At 44.5% G+C, this 15,443-nt stretch overlaps 1 protein-coding gene across 2 annotated transcripts in view; it reads right to left on the bottom strand.

Annotated features, from left to right (window-relative positions):
* Window positions 1–93: 93 nt before the first annotated feature.
* Window positions 94–15,443, bottom strand: part of fgd1.S (FYVE, RhoGEF and PH domain containing 1 S homeolog) — a 76,069-nt gene continuing 60,719 nt past the window's right edge. For both annotated transcript variants that reach the window (XM_018232782.2, XM_018232783.2), the window contains exons 4-18: window positions 14,211–14,670; window positions 13,936–14,025; window positions 11,871–12,019; window positions 11,486–11,642; window positions 9,709–9,847; window positions 7,798–7,856; window positions 7,540–7,686; window positions 6,742–6,834; window positions 6,470–6,549; window positions 5,149–5,179; window positions 4,529–4,630; window positions 4,100–4,225; window positions 3,678–3,836; window positions 3,396–3,539; window positions 94–1,655 (exon numbers count right to left, since the gene is read on the bottom strand). In XM_018232782.2, the coding sequence (XP_018088271.1) occupies window positions 1,389–1,655; window positions 3,396–3,539; window positions 3,678–3,836; window positions 4,100–4,225; window positions 4,529–4,630; window positions 5,149–5,179; window positions 6,470–6,549; window positions 6,742–6,834; window positions 7,540–7,686; window positions 7,798–7,856; window positions 9,709–9,847; window positions 11,486–11,642; window positions 11,871–12,019; window positions 13,936–14,025; window positions 14,211–14,670 (2,203 nt within the window). In that variant the 3' untranslated portion in view covers window positions 94–1,388. The remainder of the gene's footprint in view (window positions 1,656–3,395; window positions 3,540–3,677; window positions 3,837–4,099; window positions 4,226–4,528; window positions 4,631–5,148; window positions 5,180–6,469; window positions 6,550–6,741; window positions 6,835–7,539; window positions 7,687–7,797; window positions 7,857–9,708; window positions 9,848–11,485; window positions 11,643–11,870; window positions 12,020–13,935; window positions 14,026–14,210; window positions 14,671–15,443) is intronic.

The raw sequence follows: 15,443 nt of genomic DNA, 5'->3' as shown, positions 1-15,443 counted from the left end.
TCTGTTTTAGACTTTACATGCCTTTTAAGTGCTGTTATACCATCAGTTTCATATTTGAGATTCTAACAAATAACACAAAGGACCACGAACAGGTGAAGTAAACAGACTATATTGAAGAGCACATAGCAGGGGCAGGCATATCACATGAACATCCCCAGTGGCCTGCCACTTTCATGCCTACACCCACACACACTGGAAGCAACAAGAGAAGAGCTGAATTGCAGGGGGCGGTCTGGGAAAAAAAACCAAGTCTGACCGCTGTGTAGCCACCTGTAAGATATGGGAAGGGTGTGAGAGTGCAATGGTTTCTTATTGCACTTCCAGGTCTGGTTTATTGCTCGCTTGGTCCACTATTGGCAGTATATTCCCCACCCCCATGCGCCACTTAACTGGGTCGGGTACACAAGGCATACAAAATGCGGGCAGAGTATTTGTGAGCAAAGAATAGGCTAAACACACAATACACTTGCACAGGGACAGGAAAAACATTGGGCAACCAAGAAGGTTTGCAGTGCCACCTAGAGGACAGTGGTGATGCCCAAGAATACTTTTTTTTTTTTTTTCATTTTAATCATGGTTGTTTGACTGTAAAAAAAAACCAACATATTAAATATCACAGACACTATGGCACATTTCTTTTCCAGGACTGGCACTCGTTTTTCCGCCTTTAATGTGGGCAAATTTACCCTGTACAAAGGAACGGGTATCCTCAGTCCCTGTTGAACTATAACTCCCACGTCCCAGTAGTTGGGGCAGTTGAGAAGGCTGAAGGCCTATACCCAGGACCTCACATGCACACACTTACAGGCAGGCAGAAGAGGAAGGCAAGCTCAGATTTGGCAATGGCCCTAGAGGTCAACATGGAACAATGCAGAGTGAGAAAAGGGGAACACAAAGCAACAGAAAACGAAACTCAAAATAAAAAAAATGTTTGCTAAATATTATTAAAATAATTATAATACATACAATATAAAAAAGAGAAAGTGCCGGTGTTGGTGTCATGTAAAAGGAGAATGAAGGAGGCTGTCGGAAAGAGGTGACAATGATTCCAGCCCACGAGTTCCTCCCTACGGAACCAGCGTGAACAGTCCAGCCCACAGGCTCCTCTTTATGGAACCACAATGGGACAGTTCAACCTCTTGCCATTCTTTGTATCCTGATGCTAAATAGTGGGCTAACACTCAGGTTCCAATGGATGAATCCAGTCCTCCTAGCAGGTGTGTCTAAGAACATTGAAGTACTATGGGTGAGTCCAGCCCTCCCCAAGTGGAGTCATGATGATGAAAGTCCAGCCCCCACATTTGTTACAGTCCCCCATGGAAGAGAAATGGATTAGTCCCAAAGGCAAGCTCCTTATATTACTTGCTAAGGAGTCACTCATGGATGAGTCAAGTGTTTCCTAAAGGGCTTTCAAATACCTCTGACTCCTCCTCAGTCTCCAATAAAAGTGTTTTGGTGCGGCAGTCTTCCCCCCGTCCCGCGCGGGACAAAGAGATCATCCAACGGTTTTGCAGCTCTTCTGTCTCAGGGCTGAAGTAGAAACTGAGCTGACTCTGGCTGATCTTGAAGACATGTCTACGGTCAGAGCGGTCGCCTGGTTCTGTAGGACTCACCTCAAACCCAATGAGAGGAATACTGCGCTGAGCTTTTACATCCTAGGACAAAAGAATGGCACTTCATTTACTTACAAAATAAAGCCAGTGATCAAGTGCTGTTAACAGCGTATGACTTAAAGGAGAAGTAAAGCTTAACTAAAGAAGTAGCTAGAAATGTACATTATGTTTTGGGCTTTTGTACCAGCCCAAGGCAACCACAGCCCTTTAGCAGGGACGATCTGTGTCTCTAAAGATGCCCAAAACCTCCCCATCTTTTTTTTCTGCTGATTCACGGCACATGCTCTGTGCTACTGTCACTTACTGAACTTAGGGACCGACCCAAAATAAACAGTATGCATAGAATATAAATGTCACAATATAAGGCTGATTAGAAATTAATAAAGATAATTACTACCTGGCAGCACAGAAACCAGTGCAACTAGCATCTGAATTTAATAATCAGCCCTAAAGCATTAGTTTATATTACAGGCCAATCTCATTTTCTGCTTGATAATTTGTGACAACCCCTAAGCTTAGCTTCTCAACAGCTGCTCAGAGCCCACTGAGCATGTGATTGTCGCAGACACTTTCCAAGATGGCAACCCCCTGTGACAAGTTTGAAGTCCTGGATCATTGCTGCTATTGACAAGCTGAAACTTTAGGCTGGTTCAAGAAGTTCAGTATGTGAAATATGGCATTTTTAACCATATAAATGTTTAGGGTTTAGTTCTTCTTAAAGCTAGTGCCACATAGGAACATAAATCAGTCTGCTGAAATACGCATTTAGAAAAACCAGCCCATAGGTGAGCATTAGCCTCCTCTTCTGCCCGCACGCCGCATTGTTGTGTTGTGCTGTGCGAGAATGCAAAGTTTTGTGTTTCTTTACATAAATCAGCCACATGCGTCTGCACCCAAGCCGACACAGCTGTTCTGGGTGCAGCCAGGAGAGGAGGCTAATGCCCGTGTAGGGGCTAACTTTGGCCTACGTATTTCAGCAGACTGATTTCAGCCCCCGTTCAGAGTACAAAATTTCAGTGAGGAATCTAATTTGTGCTAGGGTTTAAAAAGATATTATGATTTCAGGAAGAGTATGGTGGTTCTTATTATTAGTTGGCACCCCACATGTCAGCAGACAAGCTAACCTGAATCCCTTTCGAGCTGAGTGTGTCTTGGCCAAGCTTGCTCTGCCTCAGCCATCTCCCCGTACCCTCCCTACAGTGCTTGTGACTGCTTCTAAAGGATTTGGGTGACACTTTTATGCATCCCAATGGTGGGGGTAAATTGATATTCTGGTGCAAATTACATACAGAAGATGCGGGGCTGCTACTGTGGGCATGGTTTAATTCCTAAAAAATGCATGTGAGTTGGCATGACTTTCCCTTGTCTCACAATCAGGGCAGTATCTACTATATAGACACCCATGGGCTCATGCCTAGGGCAGCTTAAGAGGGGTATGCCCACAGTTGCCTATATCGCAAATAGATTTACCACAGCCTGCAGCCAGATATTTTGTGCTAAGTGTGATGGCAGAGCTGAGGAGGAGGGGGTAACTAGTTTCCCAGTGATTGGTGCATGCTCAGGACAGATGGACAGATGTCACAAACACAGCACAAAGGGGCAGGCTGAGACCAGGTCCTTGACTTCAATACAGTCCTGCTCACAAAAGACTTCCAACGGAATTCTCTACTGCCTGTACTGCTCTAATATGCCCTAAATGCACCGTATGTGGATAAACATAACCCTATTGTACATGTGATACAGATATATTGTTTCAGGGACACTGAGGTACTGGGTACTCACCTGTGGAGCGCCATAGATGTATAGTACTAAGGGCTCATTTTGAGGGATGACAAACCAAGCTTTGTGCCAGCTCTTGGCTCCTTTCTCCATATAATGCATGTAACTACACATAACACTGTGCTCTGCCACCACCGAGGCCTGTTTCTGAGGGGGGGAGAGATTGATTAAATGCATTTAGTCTGATGTGTCTGTGCATGAGGTTCAGTTTAGATACAGTCTAGATGAGGCCATATCTGCCTTAAAATGATTTAGCTATAGGCAGTGGATAGATGCCTGACATACCTCTAGTATAGATTTTCTGCGCTGTGGCGTGTGAACGTTGTATACTGGGCTGGCCAAAGACCCACGCAGAGCACCGTAACAGTCCACGCATACTCGGTTTGTACGGTTATTGTCGTAAACAAGCCTGGCGCGAAACTCAGAGCATTTTCCACATACAACCTGGAATTGAGAAATGAGCACTTCAGCATACAGTAGAAATGACTAGTTCAGCCTAAACAAGAGACTTAATGCAACCGCCCCACCCAAAATGACAACATATTTATACACACTATTGTGAAGGACCACATGGAAGTTGCCATGGAGAGCAAGCAAGCATCCGATGGTAAAGGTGAATTTGTGCTAGTAAAGGAGCGATGCCAGAATGTTGGATTGGATTGTGATAGGGGATGATGAGAGAAGATGCAAGAAAACTGGGCACTCACATGGCCGCAAGCTTTGCAGTGGTGTCTCCTTTTGGTTATGGAGTTAAATGGTTCCTGGCATTTCATGCACATGGTCACTTCCTTTTCTCGGATCGGTGTTGGAGCTCGTTTGCCCAGATCTGTGTTCTGTGGGACACAAGTTACATGAGGAAAGGTTTTATGAAAGGCTAATGTGAGCCCAAACCATTAGTAAAGGCACACTGTCTTATTCCCAAACCCCTCTGCTGTCCCCTTCCTGCTGCCCTTCTATACCAAAAACCAAATCCCCTTACACTACCTACAAGAGCAGGATACAAATTTACTTGGCAATATACCCCAGCCAAGTGTCTGTTTACATTCTCTATACCCCTTGGCTCTGACTCCTGAAACAATATTGCAAGCCACCTGATTAATAGACCTGACCCTGACTCCTGTAACCTGCTCTCTTACCGGAGAGTTTGGTGGCGTCTCTTCATCTTCGCGAATGGAGGTGCAGAGCAGTTTGCACGATTCCATTGCCTGTTCATGTCGATTTATTGTAGCCTCAATAGCCTGAAAAGGCAAAATTAAACAGTTTTGTTCACAGATTTTTCATTTCCTGTTTTAACAGGCTTCGAATAGGAATGTTAGTTTTATTAGGGCCTATATACAGCATGCTGTTAGGCACTTCACCTTCACTAACATTAGAATTTAGAGCATGTAAATTAAATCACTAGTGGTGATTTGGCTTAAGCGCAGTAAAAAAGCAAAAGCATTTCTCCCCGCATCATTGTCCTATAGCAGAGATCCACAACCTTTTTTTCCAGTGAGCCACATTCAGATGTAAAAAGAGTTGAAAAGCAAAAGAAGTATGTTCCTGGGTGGTGCAAAATAAGGGCTTTGATTGGCTGGTAGCCCTTATGTGGACTGGCAACCTACAGGGTGAGCAATAAAAGGCCTTGGGGAAAAACTAAATGGCCCCTACAGACACCCGAGAATAAAAGTTATTTATACATAGATTTTATATATTTATATTTCATGCGTGGGATAATCACAATCTTGAAAAAGGCATTTGATATGGTGAGACCAACCTGGATCCAGTCTTTCTTCTCTTCCTCAGTTCTGCAAGACAATAGAACACACACAATCAACACTAACATAATCCAATGGGCTTTCAATACGGAGCCAATTATAGACAGACTTAATAGTGATCCTAAGATCACGCTACACACTTACAGTATATCGGCGAAGAGGTGGAAACAGAAGTAGGAGTGGTTTGAGATTATTTTGAGCATCGGGGTAAATTAGGCTGTCACAAGTAATTGCCACCTTAATCCCACTTCCAGAAGCATGTGCTTCTTTCTTCTAATTCATTTTTACATGTATCAGGCAGTAGTGATTAGGGGTATTATTAGGCAAGACAAAGGGTGAACGTTTGTCAGGGCTGGATTTAAATAGCAGGCGCCCCGCCCCCAGGCCCATTGCTGTTCATAGCCCCAGTTCTCTCCCCTTCCTATGTGCTAGGATTGCCACCTCACCCCTTTAAAACCAAATACATATGAAATCCACAACCTGCATGGCTAATTAGCAATTAATTTATCTGCATGTTGCAGACTGAACTGTTTATGTGCAGCCATGCATCATACATCTAAATGAATTGCTAATTAACCATGCAGGCTGCGGATTCCATGTGTGTTCGGTTTTAAAGGGCTGAGGTGGCAACCCTACTCTGTGCACATGTGCAAATTTTCAGGATTGGGTCTGGAGTGCTGTGGATGGTGCACAGTGGTTCCGAACCAATGCGGGTGTGGTTGGGCAGCATGCCGCCCCCCCTAAAATTTCTTAGACATATCCTTTGCCGATGTACCCTGTGTATTATAGTGCAGAAAAGAGCATTAAATGGAAAGTCTGACTGCATGCACAATGCTGAACAGTACAATGTATTCTTCCTGGAAATAAGTGCACAAAATGAGCTTGCCTTGACCTTCAGTGTGGTGTCTGTGCCAGCAGGTTTGTGATTGGTTGGCAAATTATTGGAATATTACCGAAGTGCCACTAACCATTCAGCATGTACAAGCCATGGCACACAATGGCACATTCATGAACCAGGGAAGAGTTACAGATTTGCATTCATGTCACTGGCTTATAAGAGAAACACATGTTCTCCATCCACAGTCTGAATTCCTGCCTGGGCCAAAACATCCAACCTTTGCCTTGTCTGTTGCTGAAGCCATATACAAAAGTGTAAACACTCAAAGAGAAATATCTGCCCCATTCAGCCACTGCTGGGGTGAATAGCTTGGTCAGCGTTGGATTGTACCCCCTATGTCCTTCAGAGATGCTGTTGCAACTGTATCTGCCTGCAAATGCTTTAATTCAGATACCCTTCCCTGTATTTCTCATGATAAGTACCTGGCTTGTAGCTCCAGAGATCTTTGTTTCCCAGACACCCGGAATGTCCGTGTCAGGTTAGGGCTGCTGCTGTGCTTCAGCTGCAGTGAGACAGAAGATTCTAAACAAACAATACATAGTTTCTTGTTGGGGAAGGGTCTTTAATAAGTATGAGTAGTGTGGGCCCCACAGACTGGGCCTTCAGACACACTAGACCCTCACAGTTATATGTTTGGAAATAAAGATCAAGCTAATATTTGTGCTAACACCAAACATAGCCATTTTACACTTACCTCCATCCCTTCCACATCTATTCTAGCCCGCACGCTGTATTTCTGCCCAATAAGACGCAGTTTGGGAACACAGTACAGCAGCCGGTCATTAAACTGGGAAACACAATAAGCAGTGCAGAGTTACACAATTAATCTTGTGGAATAAGAAGGGCCCAGTCTGAAGGCCAGTGAGGGTGATTGTTGGGGTGAGTGCATATTTGCTGCCTTTGTGTTTACCCATGGAATTATATCAGGGTGATTGCTACACCAATGTTTTTATATATCTGTAACCTTGTTATGAGTTAAGGAGGCCCAGCCTGAAGGCCAGTTGGGGGGGGGGATTTGGGATGAGTGCTTATCTGTGCCCTGGGTACCCCTGGAACTGTATCAGGGTGACTGTTACCCCAATGTTTCTATATATCTGTAACCTTGTTTTGAACTAAGAGGGACCAACCTGAAGGCCAGTTAAGGGGAGATTTGGGGTGAGTGCTTATCTGTGCCCTGGGTACTCCTGGAACTATAGCAGGGTGACTGTTACCCCAATGTTTCTATATATCTGTAATCTTGTTATGAGCTAAGGGTGCCCAGCCTGAAGGCCAGTTAGGGGGAGATTTGGGGTGAGTGTTTATTCGTGCTCTGGGTAACCCGGGAACTATAGCAGGGTGACTGTTACCCCAATGTTTCTATATATCTGTAACCTTGTTATGTTATGGGTGACCAGTCTGAAGGCCAGTTAGGGGGAGATTTGGGGTGTTTTTTTTGTGCCCTGAGTAAAGTCAGACTGGGTAAATTATTAAAGGGGCATCTAATCCTGCTTACCAATATGAGGTATCTGTCCTGGGTTGTGCCGTTCTTGGCTGAAAGCTTTAATATGTGCCCTTCTTTGATGAGCTCATTGGTGGGACTGACAATGTCCTCCTCTCCACCTAGAAGTTCATACACTTTGAGGAGTTTGTGCATCCGCTCCTGGGACATGGCAAGACAACATAAGGAATGAAAGAGTGAATGGTGTTGCTAAGACTGAGAATGGGGGGAATTATCTATTGATGGAGCAGTGGGTTTCTCTCTGGCACTCACCATTTTCCTGATGGCTGCATTGGAATGCTCAGCAGCTGTGGCTATTAATTCCAAGGACTCTGCAAGGAAGAGAGTGATTAATCTAGTCACTATAATGAACACGCACATCATCACAAGGGGCTGATACAGAGGCTATTATACCCATGGGAAGTATATGCATTAAGACTTGTAGCTGATTAATTGGAACTTTACTTCAAACCATATTAGTGTGTGTATGGTAAGCTTAAGGGTTAATGAGCAGAATAAGGCTATACGGTCAATGAATTATAAAATGTGTAGGGAGAAGAGTTAGAGAAGGGGTGTTATCAGCTGCGAGTGGAGGCACAGAGAAGATGGGTGAATATACTCACTGGCGAGGGAGAGGACATATAAGTGAGAGGGGAGGGTCGTTGAATTGTAGGTTAATATATGCTGAGATGAGAGGGAGAGAATGAGGTGGCTGAATATATTCAGAGAAAAGGTTACATTTACTCTACAGGGTGTTAAGATTCTCTCTGCAAGGATGCGTTAATTACAGTAATGCACTTAATGCAACGGCACTGGGGCTGTTTTAGACCTACAGTGTACTACCTAGAATGGGCGGTACAGCTAAAGTGGGATTTTATTGTAATTTATTGTATTTGTAGTACGGAACATACCAATGCATAGCATACAGAATTATATACATAACAAATCTCCTTTACTGTCTATTGAGGTCTCTATGAAGGCATCAGGGGTGTAACTACAGAGGAAGCAGACCCCGCAGCTGCAGGGGGCCCAGGAGGTATAGGGGTCCCCATGAGGTCCAAATAAAGAGCAATTTCAACATATACTGGTAAAACAGGACAGCCTCTGGATGTGTTTGGGGCCCTAAAATTAATTCACTGTGGGGACCAGTAAAATCAAGTTTGCCACTGGCAGCAGAGATGTAAACAACGATAGCTAGCTTCTACACCATAAAATAGGACAGAACTGCTGCTTTTAAGAGAAAAGGTAAGACTTAAAAATGAATCTAACACCCTCCCCCTACCTTTCTGCTTTTTATACTGCTGGATCTAAAGTTGGCTATACATGTAAAGTGTTTTTCCCAAATGGGTGGATATTTCACAAATATGCAGGGTCGGACAGGGCCAGTGGGTTATGACCCTTGTGGGCTCCACCAGCCCAGACCCAATCCCTGCTGATGCTCCCCGAGGCCTACCCAGGCTCCTGTAGGGGGGTGTGGGGCCACAGTGGGGGAGGCCCTGGGGTGGCAGCCCCAGTGGGCCCTGCACCCACCAGTTGAACCCTACAAATATGCCCACGACTTCGGACTGATCTTATCATTTGGCTTTTCAGCCAGATATCAGTCAGGCAGACCAGTGGCTGGCCCCATTCATGGTCCAATAAGGAAGGGCCAAGATGGAACTTTTTTTTACCAGCCCGTTTTTAATCGCCTCTACTCTTGAAACAAACTAGCAGGTCAGCTCTTCTCTAGCCAAGACTCAATGTCCCACATGCCTGTTAAGCAAGCAGCTACAATGTTTCAATAGCCAGAACCACCTGTGCAGAGAACAGAAAGGGACAGACAGATGCAGCTTTCAGTAGTAATGACAATTACATGTAACTCTCTCTATTAAAAATATGTAATGAATATGATATTGGAAAGTCATGGAATCATATTTTCTTTCATTAGGCAAAATGTTATTTTTGGTTTAAAGGGGTTATTCACCTTTCAATACTTTTTTCAGTTCAGTTGTTCACCTAAAACAAATACTTTCTTTTCATTTTCTATTTGTGACCGTTTTTAAAACATTGAAGTTTATTGTTTAACTCTCGTATGTCTATCTTTGCCAGGAGAGGGCAGAATTTTTTCCTTACTTATCCAGATGCCAGTACACCAGCTAAAGCAAGAGGTGGGAACCCTTTCTGAGAAAGAGCCAATGTACTTACTCTCTGCATCACATCGGTCTTTGGAATCCTCTGGCAATTTCAGGAGATAGTCCTTAAGCAGCAGCTCATACCGTGGGATCCTTTGTACAGGCTCTAGCATGTGGTGCTGTAATGTCAGATTCCCGCAGGCCTCTTCCCTCTAAACAAAGAGACAGACTAGTTAGAACTTTGTCGGACACCACCTATACCAATTTTGTTGGTGAACACATAGACTTATTCTGGACAGGGGTTCTATATTAGGAAGGCCACAAACCATGTTCCAGACAGATCTAGAGTAATGGTACAGATATGGTTTTGGATCATCGCCCAGCGCTACTCAGTATGTGACTCTGAAGGCAACAGAGACATGGAGGATGGAAGTAGTGACGAGGGTGAATTGACACCTGAAAGGCTGGACCCATGTGAGGTAAAGCTTCCATTTTCCTTTCCTTTTCCTTCCATTTTCCATCATTCTCTTCACCCTTTTATATTTGCCTGGTTTCCTTGCTTCAGTTTGGGGCTGGTGGGTTGATTTGTCCTTTAAACCAAGGGCCTAAAATGTCTGCTGTACACTAATTCCCCCTCTGTGGCTATTTTAGGGAGTCAGTGACCTGCTTGTGCTAGCCATGAGCCATGAGCCATACCCGACCACAAATATTTTTGCAGGGGGCACGGTGTGTTGGTACACCACTGGCCTCAATCAAGGAAAACAACAAGGCAATTCCGTCTCCAAACATAACATATATGATTACAGTTTTTGTGGCTTCTAAATTTTGTTAGATTATAGCGGCCTTCTGGTTTAATGGGCATCAGCAGACATTGGGTCGGTTTTGAGGGTAAGGCAGTTGCCAGTCAGTGGGTAAAAATATGAGTTGCAGGTCCAGGTCAGATCTGGGTTTTCAAACACTGGACTTGCAGAGGACTACATGCTATGGAGCCAGATGAGTCACTTCTAGCTGGTTTCTCATGTGAGTTTACCGCGGCTGATTTAAGAGGCTGCGTTTCAACTGACAGTCATTGGCATGCCTGCTTCCATAATGAGCTCAGTGTGTGCAGGATTCCTACACAGCGAAGCAGGCACCCATCTGGTTATAAGCAAATATTATAGGCATGGTCCCTTTAAATCAGCCTCTGGGCTATGTCTGAATCCAGATCAGGGGACATGAAAACAAAATACAATCTGGTAATTCTTGGTCATAAAACTGCTGTACAATTTGTGCAAACATGTATAAGTGGCCTCCTGTGACCAACAAACTGTATATAATTAATGCTGGAATGTTTACATTGCCCTTGGCCTACTCGGGACACATCTTGCAAGCTCACTTTAAACTGCCACTCACCCCTCTTTTTATTGGTTATTTTTAGGTTTCTTTCCTCTAGACTCCAGCATTTCCCAGCATCGCTACAAACATAGACAGGCCTGATTGGGCTTTAAAATAAATGGCAAAATATCCACATTCACTCTTTTTATGGCACCCCAAATCTCCAAAAAGGCCCAAACTCACACTGCTTGCATTCTATTTGACTTCTAGTGAAATAGATTTAATAGTGAAGTTGGTTGGTAAAGTAAATTAATACAATATTTTGCCACTAGCATTTTTTATAATTTTAGGGGGGAAAAAAGTAGAAAGTAGTAGTTGGACACGCCTACTAATGCAGGGGAAGCCTGGTGTTACCTCCACCTTACAAATCATGCATTTCCCTATAGCTGCGCATACCAGCAGTGTGTCCATCCCTTCTCCCCACTCTGACAAACTAATACGAAATAAAGTGTAGGAATGTGGATGCCAGATCTCACCTGAACCTCCTGGATTACACTTTTGAATTGGGATGATCTCTCAGTCCAGACATTTAGCAATTCCATAGCCCGGTCAAAATTTTTTACATATTCTCCGTACATTTTAAGAAATGGTGCTAATTTCTGCAGGATGTCACCGATGCGAGGGTTGCTGTCCCTGCAGGAAAGAACTAGGGGTCATTCATGATTCTAGCAAGCACTTCCATCAATATTATTGATGTAACCCATCCTTCATAGAGCACAGCTCTCCATCATCATAAGATCTCAATTAGTTAGGCTAAATGCAGTTCCTACCAAGGGCCACCCACCCCTTACACCTGCAGCACATAGTTACAAACATACCTCCTTCTCTTCGGAGAACCCAGAAATGAAAGTTGTTACATACCACTCTTGCATGCGTTTCTCAAGCTCGGGTAGCAAGAATTGCTGGTGGAAACAGTAGATGGAGCATATGTTGGAAAAGATTCCCATAACCACCTCCATGGGAAACGAGGCCCTTGTGCGTGCTTCATCCATTAGCTGAGCACAGAACACCTGTAAAGCAAACACCAAGAAGTGAGTGTAAGTTAAGAGAGTGGGGTAGCAATAGAGAGCAGAATGGAGAAAGGTAAGTTTGTAGGAATGGAAAGAAGGACAGAATTAAGTTGATGCTTAAAGGAGAAGGAAAGTCTTTTTTACTTGGGGTGCCAGCAGTTAGGCACCCCCAAGTGATCGCATTTATTTACCTGACACCCCTGGCTGGTGCACCAATAAGGAGAAAACTGCACCGACCTGGAATTCTTCCAGCGAGAGATCATTTTCCTTTTTCTTGATTCTTTACCTTTTCCAAGGCAGACGCATGCAGAGTAGAATGAAATAGCATTTTTCATTAACGTTCGGCTTTTCGCACAATTGCGGATGCGACTTTTTCATGAAAGTTTGGCTTTTTACGCAAATACGTATGCGCACCCACATGAAAAAAGAAGAAGAAAGTAGACAATCCCTCTGTGGTGCTCACTGGAAGAATACCGGGCCGGTGCAGTTTTCTGCTGATAGGAGCACCGGCCCTGGGTGTCAGGTAAGTATATGCGATCACTTGGGGGTGCCTAACTTTTGGCACCTCCAAGTATAACATGTCTTTCCTTCTCCTTTAAAGAACTAAGAGCAGGATATAGGGGTAGAGAGAATGCAGCAGTGGAAAAAGAACAAGGTCTTGCAAGTATGTAAGCCTGGGGAGTGGAGGACAGAATAAGGAAGTTATTTAAGAATAGAGAGAAGGACAGCAACAAGTATAAAGGACTTGGGAGGAAGAGGCAGGGAAGGGTGTAGGAATGGATCAATTGATCAAGGAGGGCAAGAATGTAGAAATGGGAAGAAGCATAGGGAGCCATGTATGCATGTTGGGGAGGAGAACAATGGAAGTCGTGTGTAGAAATAGAGACATTATGATGCTAGTACTGAGCTAGAGAAAAGCAGAAAAGTCAGGTAAGTAACATCACAGGAAAATGAGAAATAAAAGGGACAAAAGCGGAAGAAAGATAGCAGGGGTTAAAAGAAGAACAATGAAATATAAGTGTATGGAGTTGATGGGAAGGGAATAAATGGAGGGGGAAACAAAGAAGGCAGGGAGAAAAATAAGAAAGGTTAGAGAGAGAAACCAGTGAAGCCAAATATACAGGAAAGAATAGAATGATGGACAGGGGCAAATATATATCAATATAAAGTAATGAGAGGGAAGCAAAGATGAACAAAGGAAAGTAGCAGAAATAGTGGAAAACATAAATAAAAGGTTGAAAAATGGATGTCTGGGCTCTGCCTCCCATAAAGAAGTATTTATTGGCTACCAATCATACCATAAGCATTATGTGCTCCTGGCAGCTGGCTTTTTCTTGGGGCACACAGACTGTCTGAATGATTGGTTGCAATTGGTATTGAGGCCTAAAGGTGGCCATACACTGGCAGATTAAAACTGCCGATATTGGTCCTTTAGACCGATTCGGCAGCTTATATGCCCATGTGTGGGGGCTCCAGACAGGTCCTCCCGATCAATTGGTCAAGTTTGATTTTTTGAACGATCCAAGACCGCATCGGCTAGTTGACTCGTCGGAGCCCATTCATAGTATTGTAATCCGATCATTCAGCCCCAGGGCCAAATGTTCGGATTCATCCGATATTGCCCAGCTGTTAGTGGGCATATCGGGTTAAGATCTGCTCATTTGGCGACCTTGCCAAACGAGCGGATCTTATAGTGTATGGCCACCTTTAGGCACCTTACAGGGACTATAATGTCTTTATCTGTGTAAGGAATGGATTGACTTTGGGAGAGTCCTATCAAGATTTGCTATGTGGGGTGCTACAGAAGGAATGCAGAGAAAATATAAAAGAGGAATGGATACACACAGAGAACAAGGGAAGGACAGAGAATGTGAGATTAGACTGCAGGCACAATGTCTCCAATTGTGGTTTATCACCTGGTCCAGCAGATGTAAGCGTGACACGTAGGCTTTCTCTGTCTGCAGCAGCTCATTAGCAATTTTGTACACCTTCTGCCGAGCTGTGAACTGTGGGGGAGAGAACGACAAAGTGAAATTAGTGCAAGGAGGTGGCAGGGATCATCCAGAAATAACATAGGGAAGAAAGAGATTAAAGGGCAAGTCAACCCACCAATCCCAAACAGAAGCAAGGGAAGCAGGTAAATATAAAGGGGGGTTAGACAATGGTGGAAAATGGAAGGAAATAGAATTACCTCACATGGGTCCAGCCTTTCGGGTGGCAATTCACCCTCGTCACCACTTCCATCCTCCATGTCGCTGTCACCTTCAGAGTCACGTGCTGAGCAGCGGTGGGCTGCAATATGATGGGGCTCCCTCTCCTCACGGGCACCCTCATCCACTTCCCCGAGGAAGCACATCTCCTCACTGGTGGACGGGGAGCTAATGCTGTCAATGCCACTGTCTCTGTTGGCCAGTTTCCCTCCAGAGTCCTGTTCTCCCATTTCGCTAGCATCTCTACCCTCCACACCTAGCCGTCGTCTCCTTTCCAGGCTGCCTTGGGATACCTCAGGTTCCAACAAGTCAAGAAGCTTGTGCCCCAGTTCGCCCATGCTGTACCCCGAATTCTGGAGAGAGGGAGACGTGTCCATCCCAAGGCTTATGTCGGTGACATGACCCAGAGTTGTTCTCTCTACGGGGAGGATGATAGGCTCCCTATGGAATATACAGTAGAAAGTGAGAGTGGATGATTTATAAGCCATCTGGTTCAGGAGGGAAAGTTGTGCAGGACATTAATAAATAACCCCTTCCTAAACACTGCCCGGTGGAATATTGCAGAATTTCTGTGCAGCTGCCTTCCTGCAGCAGTTAACCCTTTCCAGAACGGAGTCGGTGATACATAATAGCCTGCTCCTTTTGTATCAGATAAAAGCACAGTAGCTCTGGAGTTCCAAAAAGGGACCTGCACAGTGTCGGACTGGCCCCCCGGGTTACCAGGAAAAGTCTCGGTGGGCCCAGGTGTCAGTGGGCCCTCATGCTGCTAAACATTTGGCCTATTTCTTGGCCATTCCCTATTTCTATGAGAACAAAGAGACTAAATAGATGCAATAATAGATTATAGTATGTACAGAAAAGAGACTAGGAAAATAGAGGTTGAGTGAGGAGAGGAAGAATAATAGTACTAAGAGTGGGCCCCTTGTCTAAGATTAATTGGTGGGCCCCTGTCAAAAGTTTTTGGGTGGGCCCCTGGTGTCCCAGTCTGACACTGGACCTGCAGCATCTCACTGTGTTCTCTGCCTCTTGAAACAATGTAGCAGAAGTCAGCTTGCCTTCAGGTGTGTTTATCATCTGGTTTCAGCTGCTACAGTTTCAGGAGTCAGACAGACAGATACTACAGTGAGTGAGCCTTAAGGGCAATGACACATGGCGATGTTTGTCTCCAAGGTTTTTATCTCGGCAGCAAAACAACTGAAAATACCCTGTCGTAG

This window comes from Xenopus laevis, chromosome 8S (genome assembly GCF_017654675.1).
Source record: "Xenopus laevis strain J_2021 chromosome 8S, Xenopus_laevis_v10.1, whole genome shotgun sequence".
Taxonomy (NCBI): Eukaryota; Metazoa; Chordata; class Amphibia; order Anura; family Pipidae; genus Xenopus; species Xenopus laevis.
This window is presented reverse-complemented; position numbering and strand designations above follow the sequence as displayed.